This window comes from Moschus berezovskii, chromosome 4 (genome assembly GCF_049115385.1).
Source record: "Moschus berezovskii isolate FMDL1 chromosome 4, NW_MosBer_1.0, whole genome shotgun sequence".
In the NCBI taxonomy this organism is placed as follows: domain Eukaryota; kingdom Metazoa; phylum Chordata; class Mammalia; order Artiodactyla; family Moschidae; genus Moschus; species Moschus berezovskii.
Genome location: NC_142463.1, coordinates 8,589,284 through 8,608,807, shown reverse-complemented (window position 1 = coordinate 8,608,807; position 19,524 = coordinate 8,589,284). Strand labels below are relative to the sequence as shown.

Here is a 19,524-nt window from a genome sequence, read left to right as displayed (position 1 = left end):
TGTCTCCTGCCTAGAGCTCAGAACCCAGCCAGCCCAGCCCAACCCTCTGGTCACCTTTTCTCTCTATTGCTTTTAGACTAAGGAATGCCCCGCTGCCTGCCCACAGTGGCCCGGGCACAGCGCCAGGGACACTTACTGACCTCCACGGCTCTTCTCTTGCAGTTTCCTGCTTCTTCAACTTCACCAGCCCCTCTGGGGTCGTCCTGTCGCCCAACTACCCGGAGGACTACGGCAACCACCTCCACTGTGTCTGGCTTATCCTCGCCCGGCCTGAGAGCCGCATCCACTTGGCCTTTAATGACATCGATGTGGAGCCTCAGTTTGACTTCCTGGTCATCAAGGATGGGGCCACAGCTGAGGCCCCCGTCCTGGGCACCTTCTCAGGAAACCAGCTCCCCTCCTCCATCACCAGCAGTGGCCACGTGGCCCGCCTCGAGTTCCAGACTGACCACTCCACGGGGAAGAGAGGCTTCAACATCACCTTTACCAGTGAGTCCGCCCTGTGGCCCCCACTGACCATCCCTCTGAGGATGTCCAGTGCAGGGCATAGGCCAGTGGTGATGTGGGTGCCAGGCATGGGGCTCTAGCATGACAGGAGAAACAGAAGGCACTCTTTTTTATGGCTTCACTCACTTGTGAGCCTTTATTTCTAATAGATGTGCCATGTAATGTGAAAGGAGCCTGGGGCCCCATTTCTCCTCCCCACCCTCTCCCTCCTAGAAGGCCCAGCTAGAGTCAGGAAGGGCCCAAGGGGGAGCAAGCCCCCACCGTCCTCCCCTGGTTACTGATGCCTGTCTGCTGTGCTCCTCCAAGTCCTTGGACGCCTCCTTGCTGCTGACTTCACGTATCCCCCATGAAGGCACTCATGCTTTATTCTGCCACTTCCTATCCCCACAGTCAAATCAGAAACAAGGGTCTGGAGCAGTGTTTCTGTTTGGCTCTGAGACTCATTTGAGCCCGCTTTGGGGGCATTTCCTCCCAGCCCCTCTCGGCCACAGTCCCAAAGTTGTCACCTCTGGTTTTAACCCTGGGCCCCTTCTCTAGAAGCAAACTGAAGCAGTGATTCTTGTCGTTTCTGTGTCTCAGGGGGTTGTAGAGAGGGTTAGGGGTGAAGGCAGAAGTTTGGACTCTGGAAACAGCAAGCTGCCAAAGGTAGCAAGAGACGCTGAGCAGGGTAGAATCACTACAGACCCGATGAAGTTGGCCAACAGAAAATTGTCAGACGGGGCTCAAGCTGGGACCCCCTGAGCAATTAACCAGATCCTTTTCCAGAGGTTGCTTATGAAATGCGAGTCCCCAAGTCAAGCCCTGCCCCAGGCACACAGAACACCCAGAGCTGGTCCCTTTGGCACTTTCTAATAGAACTTATCTCCACGTAGCCCCACTCCCATCCTTGGCATAGAGGTCTTGCTTCCTTGTCCCCCCTGTCCCCAGGGTCTAGCTGAGCTGAAGACCATAGGTGCCAAGTGGGGGTCTTTGGAGACCCCAGATTCCAAGGGACCACTGAAGCTAGAATGCTTCTCTGATGTTTCCCTCAACACCTTCCTCGGGACGCTGGACTGGATTAGAAACAGTCCATCTTCCCAGGGGCGCCTCTCCCAGGGCACTCGTCTTCCCATCACCTGTGAGCAGGAGGAAACAGCCCAGTCCTGACTTACCCAGTCTTCACAGTCTAGCACTGCAGCACTGGCTTTAGACGATCTGTCCTCATCCCCACTTTCCCATGAGATCATGAGCTCTGGAAAGATGGGGATACGTGTTACTTCTCTCTCTCTCTCCCCTCTGCCCAGTGCGGGAGGATCAGTAAATGTTGATTGAGTGGAAAGATCATGAATGGCTAGATGATCTTTCCTCCCCTTAGTGGGAGTGGGAAGATAGGTAAGAGCTGTCCCAAGGAAGCCTGCTTATCCAGGATGGGGAGGACCAAGGACCCTACAGGTTCAGAGCAGTCTGGGTACACTGATGGAGGACCTGGGGAAAAAAGAAAAGAATCTCATAGTCTCCAAGGAAAACCAAATCCTAGTAGGTCCCCACTTTCCAGGAGAGAAGCAAATGCTGAGTTCTTGGGAGAAAGAGGCAGAAAGCAGCAAACCTAACCTGAGGATAAAACTCTCACCCAGCATTCCTGTCTAATAGTCCTCCACCATGTCAAAGTGATGCACAGCCAATATATCAATAGTCAAAAACAGGCCAGTTCAAGGAAGAAGTGCTGACCTCCACCTCAGATCCCCCTCACCCAGAGGTGAACACTGCTACAAACGTCAGATAATTTTCTGTGCATTTACACAGGTAGAGCTGGACGGTTGTTTTCCAGTTGCTAAGTCGTGTCTGACTCTTCGCGACCCCGTGGACTGCAGCATGCCACACTTCCCTGTCTTCCACTATTTCCCAGGGTTTGCTCAAACTCGTGTCCATTGAGTCGGTGATGCCATCCAACCATCTCATCCTGCCGTCCCCTTCTCCTCCTGTCCTCAGTCTTTCGCAGCGTGAGGGTATTTTTCCAGTGAGTCAGCTCTTTACATCAGGTGGCCAAAGTATTGGAGCTTCAGCTTTAGCATCAGTCCTTCCAATGAATAGGATTGATTTCCCTTAGGATGGACTGGTTTGATTTCCTTACTGTCCAAGGGACAAAATCTGGGCCCCATTCTAGCCCTGCTGAGTCAAAATGTCTAAGAAAGGAGGCCCTAGAATCTACATTTTTTACAAGCTTCTGAGATGATTCTGTTGCAGCTAGTGCAACCACAGTCGTGGGCAAGTGTTCACAGTCTTCCCCGCAGCGTCTGTGTCTCCTCGGCCACGTCCCAACTGACAATCATCTGGGCAGAGTTGGAATGTGCCCAGTATCAGGAAGCTCCCCACCCCCAGACAGCACTCTCCACAGCTGGAGAGCTCTCAGGGCTTCCCTTCATGCTAACATAAAATCCTTGTCCCTGTAACAAGGCTCAGAGATCCCGCTTCCACCCCCAGAGCTCCTTAGAGTAAACTGGCCCTTCTTCCACGTGGAGTGTTTTGAACACTGATGATGGTAACTGCTGTTTACTGAGCACCTACTCTGTGAGCATCCTGCAGGCATCACTCCCAGCCCCATGACATCAGCTTCCTAGATTAAGATCCATCCCCTTTCACCTGCCAAGAAGCTGAGATTGAAACAGGACACAGGTAAAACTGGGCAGTACTTAAATCTTTGACTTAGAGCATTTGCTCCGAGACATTGGAGATAGCTCCATATCCCTGTGCAGTGTGAACACATATGCGTGTGCGTGTGTGTGTGTGTGTGTGACAGATAGGGTTTTGAGTAGACAAATGCCTGGACTCATGGGCCCCATGCACCACTTTTCTCCCCAGCCCTTTTTACTAAATGTCAGGACAGCACATGGTCAGAGTTCCTGATAAGCAAAGTTTGGGAGACAGAAGTCTAGGTTGACTTAAATTGCATTTCAGAGGGAAGGGATCTCATGGTCATCTCCATGTCAGATGCTCCTGCAGCCCAGCCTCAGTAGGAAGGATTGCCAGGTTTGCCTCCAGCTATGATCTGACAGCTTCCACGGCTGCTTCTGTTTCTGACTGTGCAAGTGTTTCAGTCACTAGGGAATCTCAGAGAGCTCCACGCTGAGTTCTTTAAAATGGCGCATGCCCATGCAGCTGTGGAGCCTGGTCTTCACTGGAAAGCCACTGTCCTTAAAACAGCCAGGGTGCAAATAGGGTGTAGCCTCAGATTTGACTATGAGAACTGGGCACCCCTGATGGAGGGAGGTAGGGAACAGGAAGAAAGAAGGGAACCCAGACTTAAAGAGGACTCACCACCTGTCATGTGCTGCACCCAGCATTCTCCACTTGCGAATTCAAATCAGCTCTCATGTTACTGCTATCTCAGAATGACCCGACCGGTGAAGTATGATCTCTATTTTATAGGTCAGGAAACAGAGGCTCAGAAAGATGACATCAGTTGCCCAGAACCATGTAACTAATAAAAGGCAGAACTTGATTAAACCCACAAGTGTTCTACTCTTTCCTCTCCACCCACCAACTGTGTGATCAACCATGTGGGCAGAGTGGGAGGCGGCCTGAGGCAAAAAAGTGGAAGGAATGGCTTCAGACAGGGTTGATCCCAGGGCTTGTGCTTTATGGTGCTCGATGTCTATTACTGTCACAGGATTTAGGGTCCAGCTTACCTGCAACATAAGTGATCCCCTAACTGTCTGAAGTTAGGGACACATAGAATGGATTTGACATTGAGGACACAGATCTACTCCTTTACCATGTCGAGCCTCAGTTTCTTCATCTATAAAGTGGGGTTCAGTTCAGTCGCTCAGTCGTGTCCGACTCTCCGCGACCCCATGAATCACAGCACGCCAGGCCTCCCTGTCCATCACCAACTCCCGGAGTACACTCAAACTCATGTCCACAGAGTCGGTGATGCCATCCAGCCATCTCATTCTCCGTCGTCCCCTTCTCCTCCCGCCCCCAACCTTTCCCAGCATCAGAGTCTTTTCCAGTGAGTCAACTCGTCGCATGAGGTGGCCAAAGTATTGCAGTTTCAGCTTTAGCATCAGTCCCTCCAATGAACATCCAGGATAAAGTGGGGTAATAATACCTATTTCTCCAGCACCATAGTTCAAAAGCATCAATTCTTTGGCGATCAGCTGGATGCTAAAGCTGAAACTGCAATACTTTGGCCACCTCATGCGACGAGTGGACTCACTGGAAAAGACTCTGATGCTGGGAAAGGTTGGGGGTGGGAGGAGAAGGGGACAACAGAGAATGAGATGGCTGGATGGCATCACCAACTCTATGGACTTGAGTTTGAGTGAACTCCGGGAGTTGGTGATGGACAGGGAGGCCTGGCGTGCTGTGATTCATGGGGTCGCAGAGAGTCAGACACAACTGAGCAACTGAACCGAACCGAACCGAATACCTATTTCACAGAATCGATATTTGATGTTGATGAGCTGACAGGACAAACAGCCCACTGCCTGGCCTATAAATGTGCTTTAGAATGAAGTTGGACTAGGTGCTCAGGAAGGAAGGACATCAAGTTCAACAAGATCTGCTTTACGCCCAGTGTGGTCTAGGGCAGACACCTCTCCCCCAAGCATGCCGGTCTCTTGGGGAAGCGGGGGAAGTCTAGGGTTGACCTTCATAATGAAGCTTCTTTGGGTTGGGAGTCCATCTTCCCACCAGCTCTGTCTAATCACATCCTTGACGTTCCTCCGCACAGCCTTCCGACACAATGAGTGCCCCGATCCTGGTGTCCCAGTGAATGGCAAGCGGTTTGGTGACAGCCTCCAGCTGGGTAGCTCTATCTCTTTCCTCTGCGACGAAGGCTTCCTCGGGACTCAGGGCTCGGAGACCATCACGTGTGTCCTGAAGGAGGGTAGTGTGGTCTGGAACAGCGCGGTGCTACGTTGTGAAGGTGCGTGCCGGCAGGCGGGCAGCTGGGGGGGGTGGGGGGTGGCGCTGGCAGCCAGAGATGCCGAAGAGGGGGACCAAGCCAGCCCGAAACCCGGTGGTCCTCCTCTCCCAGGACTAGGGACCCCCCTCTCACCCTCACCCTGGAATGGCCGAGTCTTTATAGAACAACACTGCACAGAAAATTGAGTTATCACCAGAAATTAAACTGGAGAAACACTGGATCTAGACTGTCAGGCATCCAAAAACACCTCTTCTTTCAACTGGGAATGCTCTCAATACCACAGCAGTTAGGAGCCCTGCTCGCAGCTCCTGCCCAGGGAGCGCCATCAGCCTGAAGCAGTGCTGGCAGTGCTGTGAGTCTGCGTGTCTTTCAAAATATCTGCCACTCTTTCCGTCTCCACGCGCTAATTTCCCTCAGTTCCCTAGGACGTCTCCCAGGCTTGGCCTTGGTGCCCCTGTTAAACACTGCCTTGATATCCTTGCAGTCAATCTCCAGGAGACTAGGGGCAGACCAGCCAGAAAACAAAAACAAAAACACAGCTTGAAGCAGGCACAGGGTTGCTGTGGTGTGTCCTCGGTCCCCTTGCCACACAGACAGGTTTTGACGCAATTTCAGAGACCAGCCATCTGGTCTACCCAGCTTCAGGTATGGAACACACAAAGCTTCTTGAGGGCAGGAATTATGTCAGACTTGTGCACCAAGCATAATGCCTGGCACAGAACAGACCCTTGATAAATGCTTGTGAACAGCAGATGAACAGTGCATCTCCCACAGACTCCTTGAAGGCAGTGATGGTGTCCAAGGAGGCAGGGGCTGTGGCTCCTTCCTCTGGGAGCCAGAAAGCTTCCTCCTGTCATCTCGCATGATGGACAGAGAGTGAGACCTAAGGAACCTCTCCATATCCAGCCCCCAGACCTAACCCCAATCACCCCAGCCAGCAAGAGGGAAGGTCAGGAGCCCAAAGAATGGGGCATGCCTTAAAGGGAGCACAGCTCCAGAGCTGACAAGCTGGGAGAGGGGGACGGGAGACCCCCAAGAGCACAGAGCCTGTGGCAGAGGGTCTGGCATCAAGGTGGGAGCCTTCAGGTCAGAAGGACCTGGGCTAGAATCATGGAAAGTTGCCTTTTCCCTCTGAATCTCTGGTTTGGTTTTTTTTTTTTTTCAGCTGAAAAAAAAGTGGGGAGATAATAAGATGCACATGGAGAGGGGGGTTCCCAGCATAGGCTGAGCTCCCAGTGTGAGTGTTGGCCATGCTCTTGCTGGTTGGTAAGCTTTGTGGGGTTAGGGACCCTTCCTCGGCCTTGTGTGCCCACAGCTGGCTTACCGTCTGACAGCAGCTAGGTGTTCAGTCAACACTGGCTGATGAATCACTGAATGGATGACCTGTTAACTAGGCCAGAACCTCCCTCGTGGCCTCCAGGGCCCTGACTCTCATCAGAAGCCTTGTATCTTCTCCCTGAAACTTACCACTGAGTCACCCAGAGGGCAGGCGACCTGACTTCTCTGTGCCTCAATTGCTCCATCTGTAAAGCGCAGTTAAGAAGGGGAGCCCCCTCCCAGGGTGGTCGTGAGCAGAGAGGCAGTGCTCCGTCAGTGTTGGCAGCCAGCGTGATTTTCACCTGGTATTAACCATTTCTTCACCAGGCCCAGTAGAGTAGCGGTCCGCTCTGGGGAGCATGTGGTGGGTCTATCCTTCCAGGTGCCTGTCCCACTCATGACACAGACAGGTGCCGTCCCGCCCTCACAGCCCCACAGCCCTGCCCACACCACCCCCTCTGCCATTTTACCCAGCGAGTGAGCACTTTTGGAAACAGCATTAGCTTTGGTGTCAGAGAAGCATGAAACTCCTGTCCTTGCCCCCACCCGGCTGTGGACCTGATAGGTTGGGTAACTCCCTCCGTGGCAGCAGGGGGATAAGCACGAGTGTCTGGTGGTGGTCTCTGGGGACGAGACAGAGCCCAGGGTCTGGGGGCTTGCTGGTCTGGGGTCTCGCCTTCCCTTTAGGCTGGGCCCCTCATACTCCCTCAGGCTCCTCAACCTCCTCTCTTTAATTTTCCTCGTGGTCCGTCTCATCCAGGACATCTTCCCTGCTGTCTCCTGCTCACCTGCTCTCTCTTGTCTCCTGGTTCCCTTGTTCCTCTTGAACCAGCGGCAGAGAACTCTATCAGACACTGACCTCACCATGACTACATTTCCTTTATCAGTTCCCTGGTGCCTGGTCCCCTTTCCCCACCAAGACTGTGGGAGTTCTAGGGCAGAAGCCCAGACCCCAGTACCCCTGAGCCTGTGGGGGCTCAGTCCAAGTGGGGCTGACCCCCCCGAGAGGCATCCTTCTCTCCACCACCCACTCTCCTGAATCAGCTGCTCCTAGACGACAGTCCTGCCAGAGCAGTGAACTACGAGTGAATGCCCAGGAGAACTCGGCCTTCGTTCGTGGACCTTAAAGTGGACCACTGTTTCAGAGGCAGAGTCTTAGTTCTGAAATTACACTTGTCTTCTGCATTCTGTCCCTGGGGAGGGAAATGCCGAGGGCTGGGGACAATGGGCAACCAGAAATAAGGGGCACTCTGATAGAAAGAGACTGACTTGGCACCAGGGAGAGTCCGCTCAGTCTTCCTAGAATTATGGGCGTTTGATGCCACCATGGTTTTCGGGGACCTGGGGAGCAGCAGATCAGAGGGCCCGGGTGAAAGCTGGACACCACCTAGGCTGGCCATGTCTGGACTTGAAACCGCAGAGCACGCCGGGTAAGAAGCCCCTGGAATCTGGGCTTCTTGGCCCTTTTCCCTCCTGTGCGAGTCTTGGAAGAAGCCTGCTCTGTGATCAGCATCTTTGTCTCTCCATTTTCTCTAGTTTTGTTTTTGATTAAGTATCCCCACCTTGTGGACAATTAAACACGAAACTAATGGTCTTTTCAAAAGTCTTTTAATATATGCTGAGAGCCTCTTGGCTTTTGAGAGGCTCTGATAGACAAGGGAGAAGGCTTCTTCTCCTAAATTTAGAAAGAAGGATGATCATCTGGCTGATAGAAAGCAGAAGTCGGTCGGCAAACTTTTTCTTAAAGGGCCAGTTACGAAGTGTTTTCAGCTTTTAGGGCCCTAAGGTCTCAGCTCAACTCTACCATCGTTATGGGAAAGCAGCTTTGACAAAACAGAAATGAAGGGGTCGGCTTTGGTCCCTGGGCTGTAGTTTGCTGACCCCTGATCTACAGATCAGAGGACCTAAGGGATCTGTGTGTTTAAAATCAGAAATTTCCTAGGAAAGACTTCCAAGTAGTAAAGCAGGTGCAAAGGAACACCTGGTTCTCACCCCACACTCATCTCTTCCTCTCTTTAAAGGAGGGACCGAGTCATACAGCACCATGATAGGTGTTTAAACGTGTCACCTCTTATCGGCCATGTACCAGTCTAGGAAGTAGGCGTTATAACTGTCCCATTAAAGCACAAAGAAGCTAAGACAGTGGCCCAGGGTCCTTCCAGCTTGTAAGTGACAGAACCAGAATCCAAATCCAGGTTCTGGGCTACCCCATTACTGTATTTTTCTTGAATTATATCACTAAAGAGAATATAATTTCAAACTTGTTTGTAAAAGACTTAAAAGCATCTACAAACAGGATGAAAAGCAGGTTTTCTACTTTCCTTATCCCAGTAGAAAATTAAAACAAAAGGAAACATATCACCTATCACAAAAGACAAAGAAAACAAGACACCACGTGGAAGCATCGTAAATTGACAGCATAAAACAAAATGACAGCAGTAGGACAAACATATCAGTTATGATAATAAAGGTAATTAAGCTCCCCATTAGAAAACAAAGACTCTCACACTGGCTTTAAAAAATATGCTGTTTAAAAGAAATACATGGGGGGAAAGGAGATAGATTATCTGCAGTAAGTATGTATTTTCATGTTTAAACTCATACTTGACGGTTGTAAAAAATTTAAAAGATACACGAGTGCAATAAAGTTCAAGTGGAAATATTCATTTCCTAGGCCCACATCCCAGAGAAAAATGGCCTATTAGTTTTGTGTAGACACATCTACATTTTTTTCCCCTATCTGTATGTAAAATTAATATGTTAATTTTATACTTTAAAAAAATTCTTATAAAAAAAGAAGGTGGAATGATTGGAGAGAATGGAATTGTAGCATGTATATTATCATAAGTGACCAGTCCAGGTTCGACGCATAAATTTTCCTCTGTTCATTTCTTTGCATTTGTGCTTTTTTAATAAAATTCTTTTTAAAATAAATAAATAAATAAATAAATCCAGCTTAAAAAAAAAAAAAAAAAAGAAAAATCCATTGTCCCCAATCCCACAAGAAGGAACTAAGTGACGGTGGTAAGTCATTTGGACCTCTAAGGAAGGAGGGTAGTTACTGAGTTTCTAACAGTGTTTCATTAAATCTTCTCGTCACTCTTGTTGAAAAAGATTATCATTCTCCGTGCATGAAAAATCTGCACACCAGCAAGGTGAACTGATTTGCCTGAGATCACCCAGCTAGCAATAATCGAGCACTTATTATGTGATAAATACTAGGCCAGGTGCTTTACAGACATTGTTCTATGACATCATCCTGACAGCCGTGGGGGAGGCACTGTTAGGATTCTTACTTCACAGCTGAGGGAACTGAAGCACAGAGTGGGCGCGGAACTCGCCCAAGGTCGCACAGCTCAGTGGACAGAAGGGTTAGAATTCAAGTCCAGACATTTTGATACCAGAATGGCCGCTTTGAACCACCAAATGCAGGCTGTCTGACTCCAGAGTTCGCTCTCCTTTTGTTTGACCACAGAATGGTGGAGGCTGAGCGGTGAGGGATTCAGAGGGCCGTGGGGAGGCGGGGTTGGAGGGAATCGAGGAAAAGGCTTCCACGGCTTCTGGACAGTCACTCTGAGACCTCTGTGAGGGCAGTGCTCAGGGCGGGCATTCTCATGTCCACCCACAGTGGTTAGAAACGCAGGCTCTGGAGCCAGACTGCCCGGGTTTAAATCCTGGCTCTGCCGCTTCTCTGCTGTGTGTTTCTAGACTGGTTACCTAAGCCCTCTGTTCCCATTTCCTCAGCTTGGATATGAGGCTGAGACCAGCACCCACCCTAAAATCTGCTGCGTGGGTGAACAGCCAGGAAGAGCAGAGCACACATCTGTTAGTGGCTGGCACCCTGGGAGGGCTCAGTGAGCCTGAGTTTCTGGGGTCACTCTACTCCATCCCCATCCCAGATGCCCTTCGCCTTGGAGCATCTGAGGTCAGGAGAGGTGGGGCCTCCCTCCCAGGGGACCCCAGCCCCTCATCGGAAGCCCAGCGTGTTAGCCATCTCGTGCTGCCGTAACACCATACCACAAGCCAGGTGATGTAAACAACAGAAATGTGTTTTCTCATGGTTCTGGATGCTGGAAATCCAAGATCAAGGTGCCAGCAGGGCTGGCCGCTTTCTCCCAGTTCCTCTCTCCTTAGCTAGCAGATGGCCGCCGTCTCGCTGTGTCCTCACACGGCCTTCTCTGTGTACGTGCACTCCTGATGTCCCTTCTTCTAAGGACAGCAGTCCTTTTGGATTAGGGCCCAACCTTGTGACCTCATTTCACCGTCATTGTGTCCTTCAAGTCCCATCTCCAAAACCAGTCACATGGGAGTTAAGATTTCAACCTGTGACTTTGCAGGGTCCTAATGCAGTATTTTATTCCTTCCATCAAGAATTGATTGAGCACCTACTCTGTACTGGGCACTGGGATAAGGCACTGGGTCCCTCTTATTGCTGAATCCTTCTCCCTGTTCAAGGCAGGACCCTCTCCTCTTTTTTTTTGTTTTTATTTTTGTCTTTTCCTTGTATGCATGTGTGTGTGCCTGTGTGCATATCCTTCTTTTCAGCCTAACATTTTGTTAAAAGGAAGAAGGGGTCTCTTCTTTCTTTTTAAGGTTTCTTTTATTTATTTATTTATTTGGCTGCATTGAATCTTAGCTGCAGCACGCAGGATCTTGGTTGCATAATACAGGATCTTTTCATTGAGGCGCACAGACTCTCAGTGTGGTCCTCAGGCTTGGTAGTTGCCATGCCCGGGCTTCACTGCCTATGTAGCATGTGGGATCATAGTTCCCCAGCCAGGGATCAAACCTGTGCCCTTTCATTGCGAGGAGAATCGCTCACCATTGGGATACCAGGGACGTCGTCAGCCTAACATTTTTACCGGAAATTTTCAAACACAGAGAGTAGTATAGCGAACCCCGTGTGCCCATAACCCAGCTGCAGCAATTATCAACTCATGGCCTATTTCACTTGACTCACACCCCGGTGCTACCAGTATCTCCCACCATTGCTCTCCTCTGGGATTATTGTGAAGCAAATTCAGGCATAATAGGTAATCAACGACATTTTAGTGTGTTATCTCTAATAGATGAAAAGAACACTCTAAAATAGAACTTCAGTACTGTTATCTTTAACATTATGAAGACAGTGACTTAATACAATCAGGTTCCCTTGATTCTCTGTCTAATCCTTTCTTTCATAGTATTTTAAGTCAGAACCCTGGCGCGGTTTGTGCATTACAATTGACTGATACATCTCAAGTCCTCTGTAGGTGTCAGCCCCACTCCCCTGTGATATTTTTGTTGAGGAAGCCAGGTTGTTTACCCTGAGCAGTCTCCTGTAGACTGAATTCTGGCGATTACATCCCTAGGAGGTTGTTTAACATGATCCTTTCTCTCCCTCTTACATTTCCTTTAACTGGCAGTAAGATCTAGAAGCCTAATCAGATTCAGGTTCTGGTTTTTGGCCAAAATGTTTTATAAGCAGAGCTCTGTGCCTCCATCAGAGGCATGTAATGTCTAGTTGTTACTCTTTGGGTGATATTATTAATAGGAGCCATCAATGATCATAGCCTAGAGATTACAAAATAGTAGTATTTTATATCTTCTTTTATATGCGGAAACACTTACGGAAAACTTGCCCCCAACAACTATTTGGTTACCCTGAGGTATAGTTGATAAAGGAAAGACAGGAGAAATATTTAATTATTTTCCTTTATTTACCACTTTTAATCTTAATGGGTTGAGTCTAGCATCTTCCTAAATTGAACAAATTTTAATATCATTGCAATCCAAAGGATTTAAACATACTGTATACATTTAAATCCACTGCAGTTGTTACTCTACTCAACACTCAAATCGTCCCATTGGCCAGAGGGAGCGTTTTGAAATTGGCCCAAACTCATCTTGTACATTTTCTGTCCCTGACCTAAAATCAGCTATTTCTCCAAGGAGTCCTGGTTCCTTTTAGTGAGAAATGATATTTAGAATCTGGGCACTGGTGGTACTTATTACCATTGAGTAGGTCCTTATTTCTAAGCCTTTTCAACAAACAGAGCTAAGAAGTATTTTTTAAAAGCTAAAATGCATCATGGGTTCATTTCATTTCAAATGTAAGTGCAGTTTTCTTTTTCATTGAACTTCCTTGATATCATCGCTGTGTCTACTTTCATTCTTGCTGGTAATCCAAGTTCCCAACACCAATATAGCTTCCCATCCCCTAATATACACCCAAGAGTCTCAGAATTGTAATACCAATGCCACAGACAGCTGTATGATTATTGAAAATTGTTTTCGTGCTTTTCCTTTCAATTCTTCTTGTCTCTGCATCCTACTAGGGATAGACTATCAAATTACTGTGTTTTAAAAAATCTCTTTAGTTTCTTTATGTATAATTATGCTACCAACTGATACGGTATTCTGTTCATTGATTTTAGATAGAAATTGCTTATCAGGTTTAAATCTTTTTGTTGTGGTGTGTTTGCTTTACAATGCAGTACAAAGAAGTGAGTCAGTTGTCTGTATACATACATCCATCCCCTCCTTCTCGAGTCCTCCTCCTCCCAGCGCCGCCCCCCTCCGCCCCCACCATCCAGGTCGCCACAAAGCCCGAGCTGAGCTCCCTGTGCTGTCCTGCTGGTTGCCACTGTTTTCCAGCTGATGGTGTGTGTGTGTGTCCGTTTCTACCTCACAAAGCATCCTCCCCTTCATGCCCCATGCCACACATCTTTTCTCTACACCGACACCTTATTCTATCTGTCCTACAAACAGCTTCATCGGTACCATTTTTCCAGATTCCACATAGGCCTTCTTTGACTTTATGTAAAATACTGACATAGTTCCAAAGCTAAACCTCTAAAAGGAGGCGTATTCTAAGCAAGTCCAGCTTCAACCCCTGTCCTTTCTACCCCATCCCCGCTCCCTCCATCCATAGGCCATCTTTGGTCTTTAGGTTTTGCACTTTCATTGACCATTAATATGAGTAAATGTGTGTGTGTCTCCTACCCTTGTCTTAGACAAATGGAATCATAGTGTACCCTTGCTTTTACCACTGTATCTTGCTTTTATTCACTTAATAAAATATTCTGGGGACTACTCCATGATGTTACATAGAATATTCCTCATTCTTGTTTTACAGCTGCATAAATAGTCCATTTTGTTGATTACTCCAATTCATTCAGTCAGCTCCCTATCGCTGAACATTTGGGCTTGTTTCCATTCTTCGGCTATTATAAATAGTGCTGTCTTACATAGCCTGGTGCATATATATATCCTTTCATATTTTTGCCAGTGTATCTTTAGGATGGTGGCTCAGACAGTAAAGAGTCTGCCTGCAATGTAGGAGACCCAGGTTCAGTCCCTGGGTCGGGAAGATCCCCTGGAGAAGGAAATGGCAATCCACTCCAGTATTCTTGCCTGGAAAATCCCATAGATGGAGGAGCCTGGCAGGCTACAGTCCTTGTGGGGTCACAAAGATTCAGACATGACTGAGAAACTAACACACACACACACATCTTTGAGATAGAGTTCTAGAAGCCGAGTTGCTAGGTAAGAGAATAGATGACTGAATTTTGCTCACTTCAGTTCAGTTCAGTCGCTCAGTCGTGTCCGACTTTCCACGACCCCATGAATCACAGCACGCCAGGCCTCCCTGTCCATCACCAACTCCCGGAGTTCACTCAAACTTATCTCCACAGAGTCGGTGATGCCATCCAGCCATCTCATTCTCTGTCGTCCCCGTCTCCTCCCTCCCCCAATCCTTCCCAGCATCAGTCTTTTCCAGCGAGTCAACTCGTCGCATGAGGTGGCCAAAGTATTGGAGTTTCAGCTTTAGCATCAGTCCCTCCAATGAACACCCAGGATTGATCTCCTTTAGAGTGGACTGGTTGGATCTCCTTGCTAGATGCTACCAAATTTCCCTGCTTAGGGACTGTGCCCTTTTGCATGTCTAGCTGCAGGGTACTAGAATTCCTACTTTCCCTCAACTTCATGTGTTGTCAGACCTTGCATTTTCCCTACTTGAGGGAAGAGAAATACTTTCTCAGTGTAGTTTTGATTTGTATTTTCCTGGTAAGAGCGAGGTTTAAATCTTCTGAAATGTTAAAGAGACACCGTACTTAGGAATCCTCCCCTCCCGCTCCCTGCCTAGCAACTGCCGCCTTGGGATATGAAGATGAACTAGAGAGAGTGAAGGACCAGTGAATGGAGAGACTGTTTGCCAAGCACCTAAAGCAGAGAAGAGAGGGCTTAGCCGAGGTAATGAAACAGTATAGCAGAGAAAGAAGACAAAATAGTGACCATCAAAGAAAAGCTTTGACCTTCCCTCTCTGGCAAGTTGAGGTTAGGCTTTGTTGATGTATACCACTGAATTGGGAGTAGCCTTGGCAGGCAATAGTAGCTGTGTGATCTACGGCTTCCTGCAAAGTCAGTGAGGACATCACAGTCCAGCCACCAAAGAGGCTGGGCCTGTGCTGAATGGGAGCCAAGAGGGAGTCCCCACCCTCTCCTGAGACTCATTCCCTGCCTGGGGACCCAGGCAGGCCCCTCCCCACCTCCAAGGGGTCTCACAAGTCCACTGGGAAAGCAGAGGAAAACATTAGTCATTTCAGCGATGTGAATGGATGGGTTTTGAAAACGGGTTTCCCAGGAAATAATAATACCTATAGGCAGTTTGTTCTTTCAGCGTTTGCTAAAGGTGCTGTGTAATTTCTTGTTTTTTCCAGGCCTCAACTGCCTGGTAATGGGATAATAATCCCTGCCTATAAAATCAGGATAATAATGGTTATCTACCTTTCAATGTTGCAGTTGTCAGGAGGATAATCCACATTAAGCCCAACACATAGTAAACTCAATTCCAGGGAGCTCATACCAGTTGGCTGTGGTTGTGCTGTTGTGTGCTGCAGGGGAATTTGGAGACAGCAAATTTGAAGTTAACTGGTGGCTCAGTTGGTAAAAAATCTGCCTGCCATGTGGGAGACCTGGGTTCGATTCCTGGGTTGGGAAGATCCCCTGGAGAAGGGAACAGATACCCACTTCAGCATTTCCGCCTGGAGAATTTCATGGACAAAGGAGTCTGGCAGTCCATGAGGTTGCAAAGGGTCAGACATGACTGAGCGACTTTCACTTTCCTGCTGTAACTCTATTAGCTCTTGATCTACTCTCTTAGCCTCAGTTTTTCCTCTGTAAAATGGGGGTGATTTCATGAATGGTGTGCACATTTCAATAAGATAATACACGTAAAAGCAGTTAATATCCTAAATCAGCAGTTTGAGTGGTCTACTATTAACCTCATAATTCCTCTTCATCTTCTTTGTTAAGTGAACTGCTAATGTAATTTACTATGAAGAATGCCTGATGATTATTTTAAGTTTCTCAGAAGGGTTCTAGAATTGAGAGAGGAATGCTATGGCACATTTGGCTATTATTTTATGAGCCTGATTACTTGGGGAAATCTGCAGAGACTTGCAAAGACAGGAGTGTTGTGTAGCTGTTTACCCCCTTTCCTTTCCAGTCTCGTTCAGCACATTTTGGCAGCTGGTAGCACCGTGGTAAGGGGAGCCTAAGGCAGCAGAGTGTCTCTTAAAACGAGGAGGCGGTTTAGGGTAAAGTCTCTGGATTTATGCTGCCTTCCTGGGTCTGAGTCCAAACTCTGCTGCTGCTGCTAAGTCGCTTCAGTCGTGTCCGACTCTGTGCAACCCCATAGAAGGCAGCCCACCAGGCTCCACCGTCCCTGGGATTCTCCAGGCAAGCACGCTGGAGTGGGTTGCCATTTCCTTCTCCAATGTGTGAAAGTGAAAAGTGAAAGTGAAGTCACTCAGTCGTGTCCGACTCTTAGCGACCCCATGGACTGCAGCCTACCAGGCTCCTCCGTCCATGGGATTTTCCAGGCAAGAGTGCTGGAGTGGGGTGCCATTGCCTTCTCCAGAGTCCAAGCTCTACCACTTGCTAATTCTAGTTAGTTAGCAAAGCCTAGTTTCTGAATCTCCTTAAGGCCCCGCTTTCTTAGCTGTAAAACAGAGAAAGGAATAGCACCCTCCTCTCAGGGTTGGTGTTTCATGAAGAGCGAACATAGGCTTGAAGCTCAGTGTGCAACACTCGGTCCGTGGCCATGACGGTGACAGTGGGAGCAGCTGAGGTGCTGGTCGTGATCAACACCCTCATCACCGGTCTCAGGGAGGGAGGTCTTATCAGGGTGGTTGATGTTAGACTGTGCTACCAAATAAACCCAGAATCTCAGTGGCTTAAAGACAGGCTACATGTGTAACCTGGGTCATGGGACTCTACTCCTCAAGGTCACTTAGATGCCCAGCTGACGGGACTTCCGTCTAGACCCTCACTTTCACAGTCACAAGCTGCAGACCACACGCTGGCTCTTTATGTTCCCACATGGACATGACACACATCATTTCTGCCCTCAATTGATTGGTCAAGGCATTCACATGACCCTGCCTAACCCAAAGGGTGGACCATGAAGTCGAACCATGTGGCCTGAAGGTGGGGCTCTGGACTAGCTCTAATCACCATCTCAGGGCCAAGGGTCTGATTGCAGGAAAAGGCAGGAGTGATGGGAAAGGTGGGAGAGAGTGGGAAGACGGATGGAGAGAGACTGGGGGCTGAGATGACAGGTTTGCAGCTCAGAGCCAGCTGTGAGGTGCGCCTGGGCCCTGTGGGCCTTGTGGTCTCCCTGCCGTGACTGTGAGCATGCTTCCAGCCACTCACGTATTCATTCAAGCAGCGGTCACTGAGTGTTCCACCCATGCATGTTCCAAACACGAGGCTGTGGTCTGGGGGCTCCAGGTTGTTCAAGACAAATAACACGGCCCCTGCCCTTAGGGAACTCACAGTGGGAGTGGACCGTGCGAGGCTCCGAGCTGAGCTTGGGGCTCTGACTGTGTGTGCAGGGCGGGAGCCAGGCTTATGCCTCTGTCAGAGGCCTGATAATTGAGTGAAGAACAAAGAAAGAACCAGTGTGACCCAAATAATAGCTGTACTTCAACCCTCCTAGAAAGGCGGAGGACTTTGTTTAAAGGATTCTTTTCATTCCTCCCCTCCGGCCCTTCATAAAAGTCCAAGTGATGTAACTGGACATATCCATAAAAGTCCCAAAAGTCAGAACTCATAGTTTAGATGCTTTATGTAATTCTCCATTTTAAAAAGAAAACAATACTTGCTGGCAGACACATTTTATAGAGAAACTTTTCTTTATTCATTTGTTCCCCCAAGAAAACTGCCTGTCTCCCTTCTTTCTCCCCAGCTCCCTGTGGTGGTCATCTGACTTCGCCCAGTGGCACCATCTTGTCTCCTGGGTGGCCCGGCTTCTACAAGGATGCCCTGAGCTGTGCCTGGGTGATCGAAGCCCAGCCAGGCTACCCCATCAAAATCACCTTCGACAGGTGCCTGTAACCACAGCCTGGGCGGTGGGCGTGAGGAGTGATAGCTCTGCTGTGGGGTGGCAGGGGAGCTGGGATGGATGAGGGCCACGGATGCTGCAAGTTCAGCAAGGTCAGAGGGTGCTGGAGCAGATGCTCTGGGCAGGGACGGGCTGCACTGGCTTCGCTCTTGGCCTTGGTTCAGAAGTGGGGTTTGTGCCGTTTAGGGGAGTGTTAGCATCCAAGGAGCATCACCCTGGCATTTTCGGGGTGGGGAGGTGGTTCCTCACCTCTGGCCCAAATCCTGCTCCCGTGGCCCACTTCTACTCCCAGCCTGGTTGTGCCCCTCTGGTGGGGAAAGCAGCCACCCAAGTATGAATGTAAACTTCTTCTAGACAAAGCTTCCATGGCCCAGAAGAGCAGTTGCAAACTTTACTGTGAAGGGCCACATAGGAAATATTTTAGGTTTTATGGGACACTTGCAGATATCTGTTGCATAGTCTTTGCATTAGAAAAAAAATACTTCTATAAATGCAAAAAACATTCTTGACCCTTAGGCCATACAAAAACAGACTCCAAACCAGATTTGGCCCTGAGGCTGTAGTTGGCTGACCCCTGGCCTGGAACATCCTGACTCCCCTGAGGCAAGGCACTGTGCCTCTAGCTCTGAAGATGGGTCACTGCCCAGGCCGCAGAGAAGATTGGGAGAGCTGCATCCAACCACAGGAGAAGGAGGAGGAAGTTTCAACACAGTAGGGAGGGTCCTCCCGCGTCTCCAATGAATGTGTGCAGATTATATTAAGATACCCCAACCTGCCAAAACCAGTTGTTCTGATGCCCTGGGTCAAGCAGGGCCTCTTGTCATTTGCAAATTAATGAGCCTTGGGTTTCTCAAGAAGTCTTCGTCTCCATCTTCGGCAGATTTAAAACCGAGGTCAACTACGACACCCTGGAAGTGCGAGATGGAAGGACGTACTCAGCGCCCTTGATTGGGGTTTACCATGGCACCCAGGTCCCCCAGTTCCTCATCAGCACCAGCAACTACCTCTACCTCCTCTTCTCCACCGACAAGAGTCACTCGGACATCGGCTTCCAGCTCCGCTATGAGAGTGAGTCTCAGGGCGGCAGTGATGGGGCCGGCTGGGTGCTGGGGAGGATTCAGGGCTGAGCGCCAGCAGGAGGACCTGCTCAGCCATGTCCCCAGGGCAGTTCTCAGTTAGGCTGTTCTCAGTTAGGGCTCCTCAGGAGGTCCTCCTTGCCCTCAGCATCTCTCAGAGCTCAATGTCAGAAAGAATGAAAGGTGCCCTTCTGTGTGCAGATGACTGGGCGCCAGCCTGCTGGGCACCCCGGGAACAGAGCCCTTGACGGATGGTGATGTTGAAGTGAGACGTCATCTCACGCTCCCTCACCCTCTCCCATCGCCTGCGTTCATCACTGGTGCCTCAA

General features: G+C 49.1%; 1 protein-coding gene across 1 annotated transcript in view; it reads left to right on the top strand.

Annotated features, from left to right (window-relative positions):
* The window catches only part of CSMD2 (CUB and Sushi multiple domains 2), a 695,284-nt gene that overhangs the window by 447,803 nt on the left and 227,957 nt on the right, over window positions 1–19,524 (top strand). The window contains exons 14-17 of the mRNA XM_088835123.1: window positions 163–489; window positions 5,219–5,413; window positions 17,964–18,102; window positions 19,000–19,187. Of these exons, the coding sequence (XP_088691249.1) occupies window positions 163–489; window positions 5,219–5,413; window positions 17,964–18,102; window positions 19,000–19,187 (849 nt within the window). The remainder of the gene's footprint in view (window positions 1–162; window positions 490–5,218; window positions 5,414–17,963; window positions 18,103–18,999; window positions 19,188–19,524) is intronic.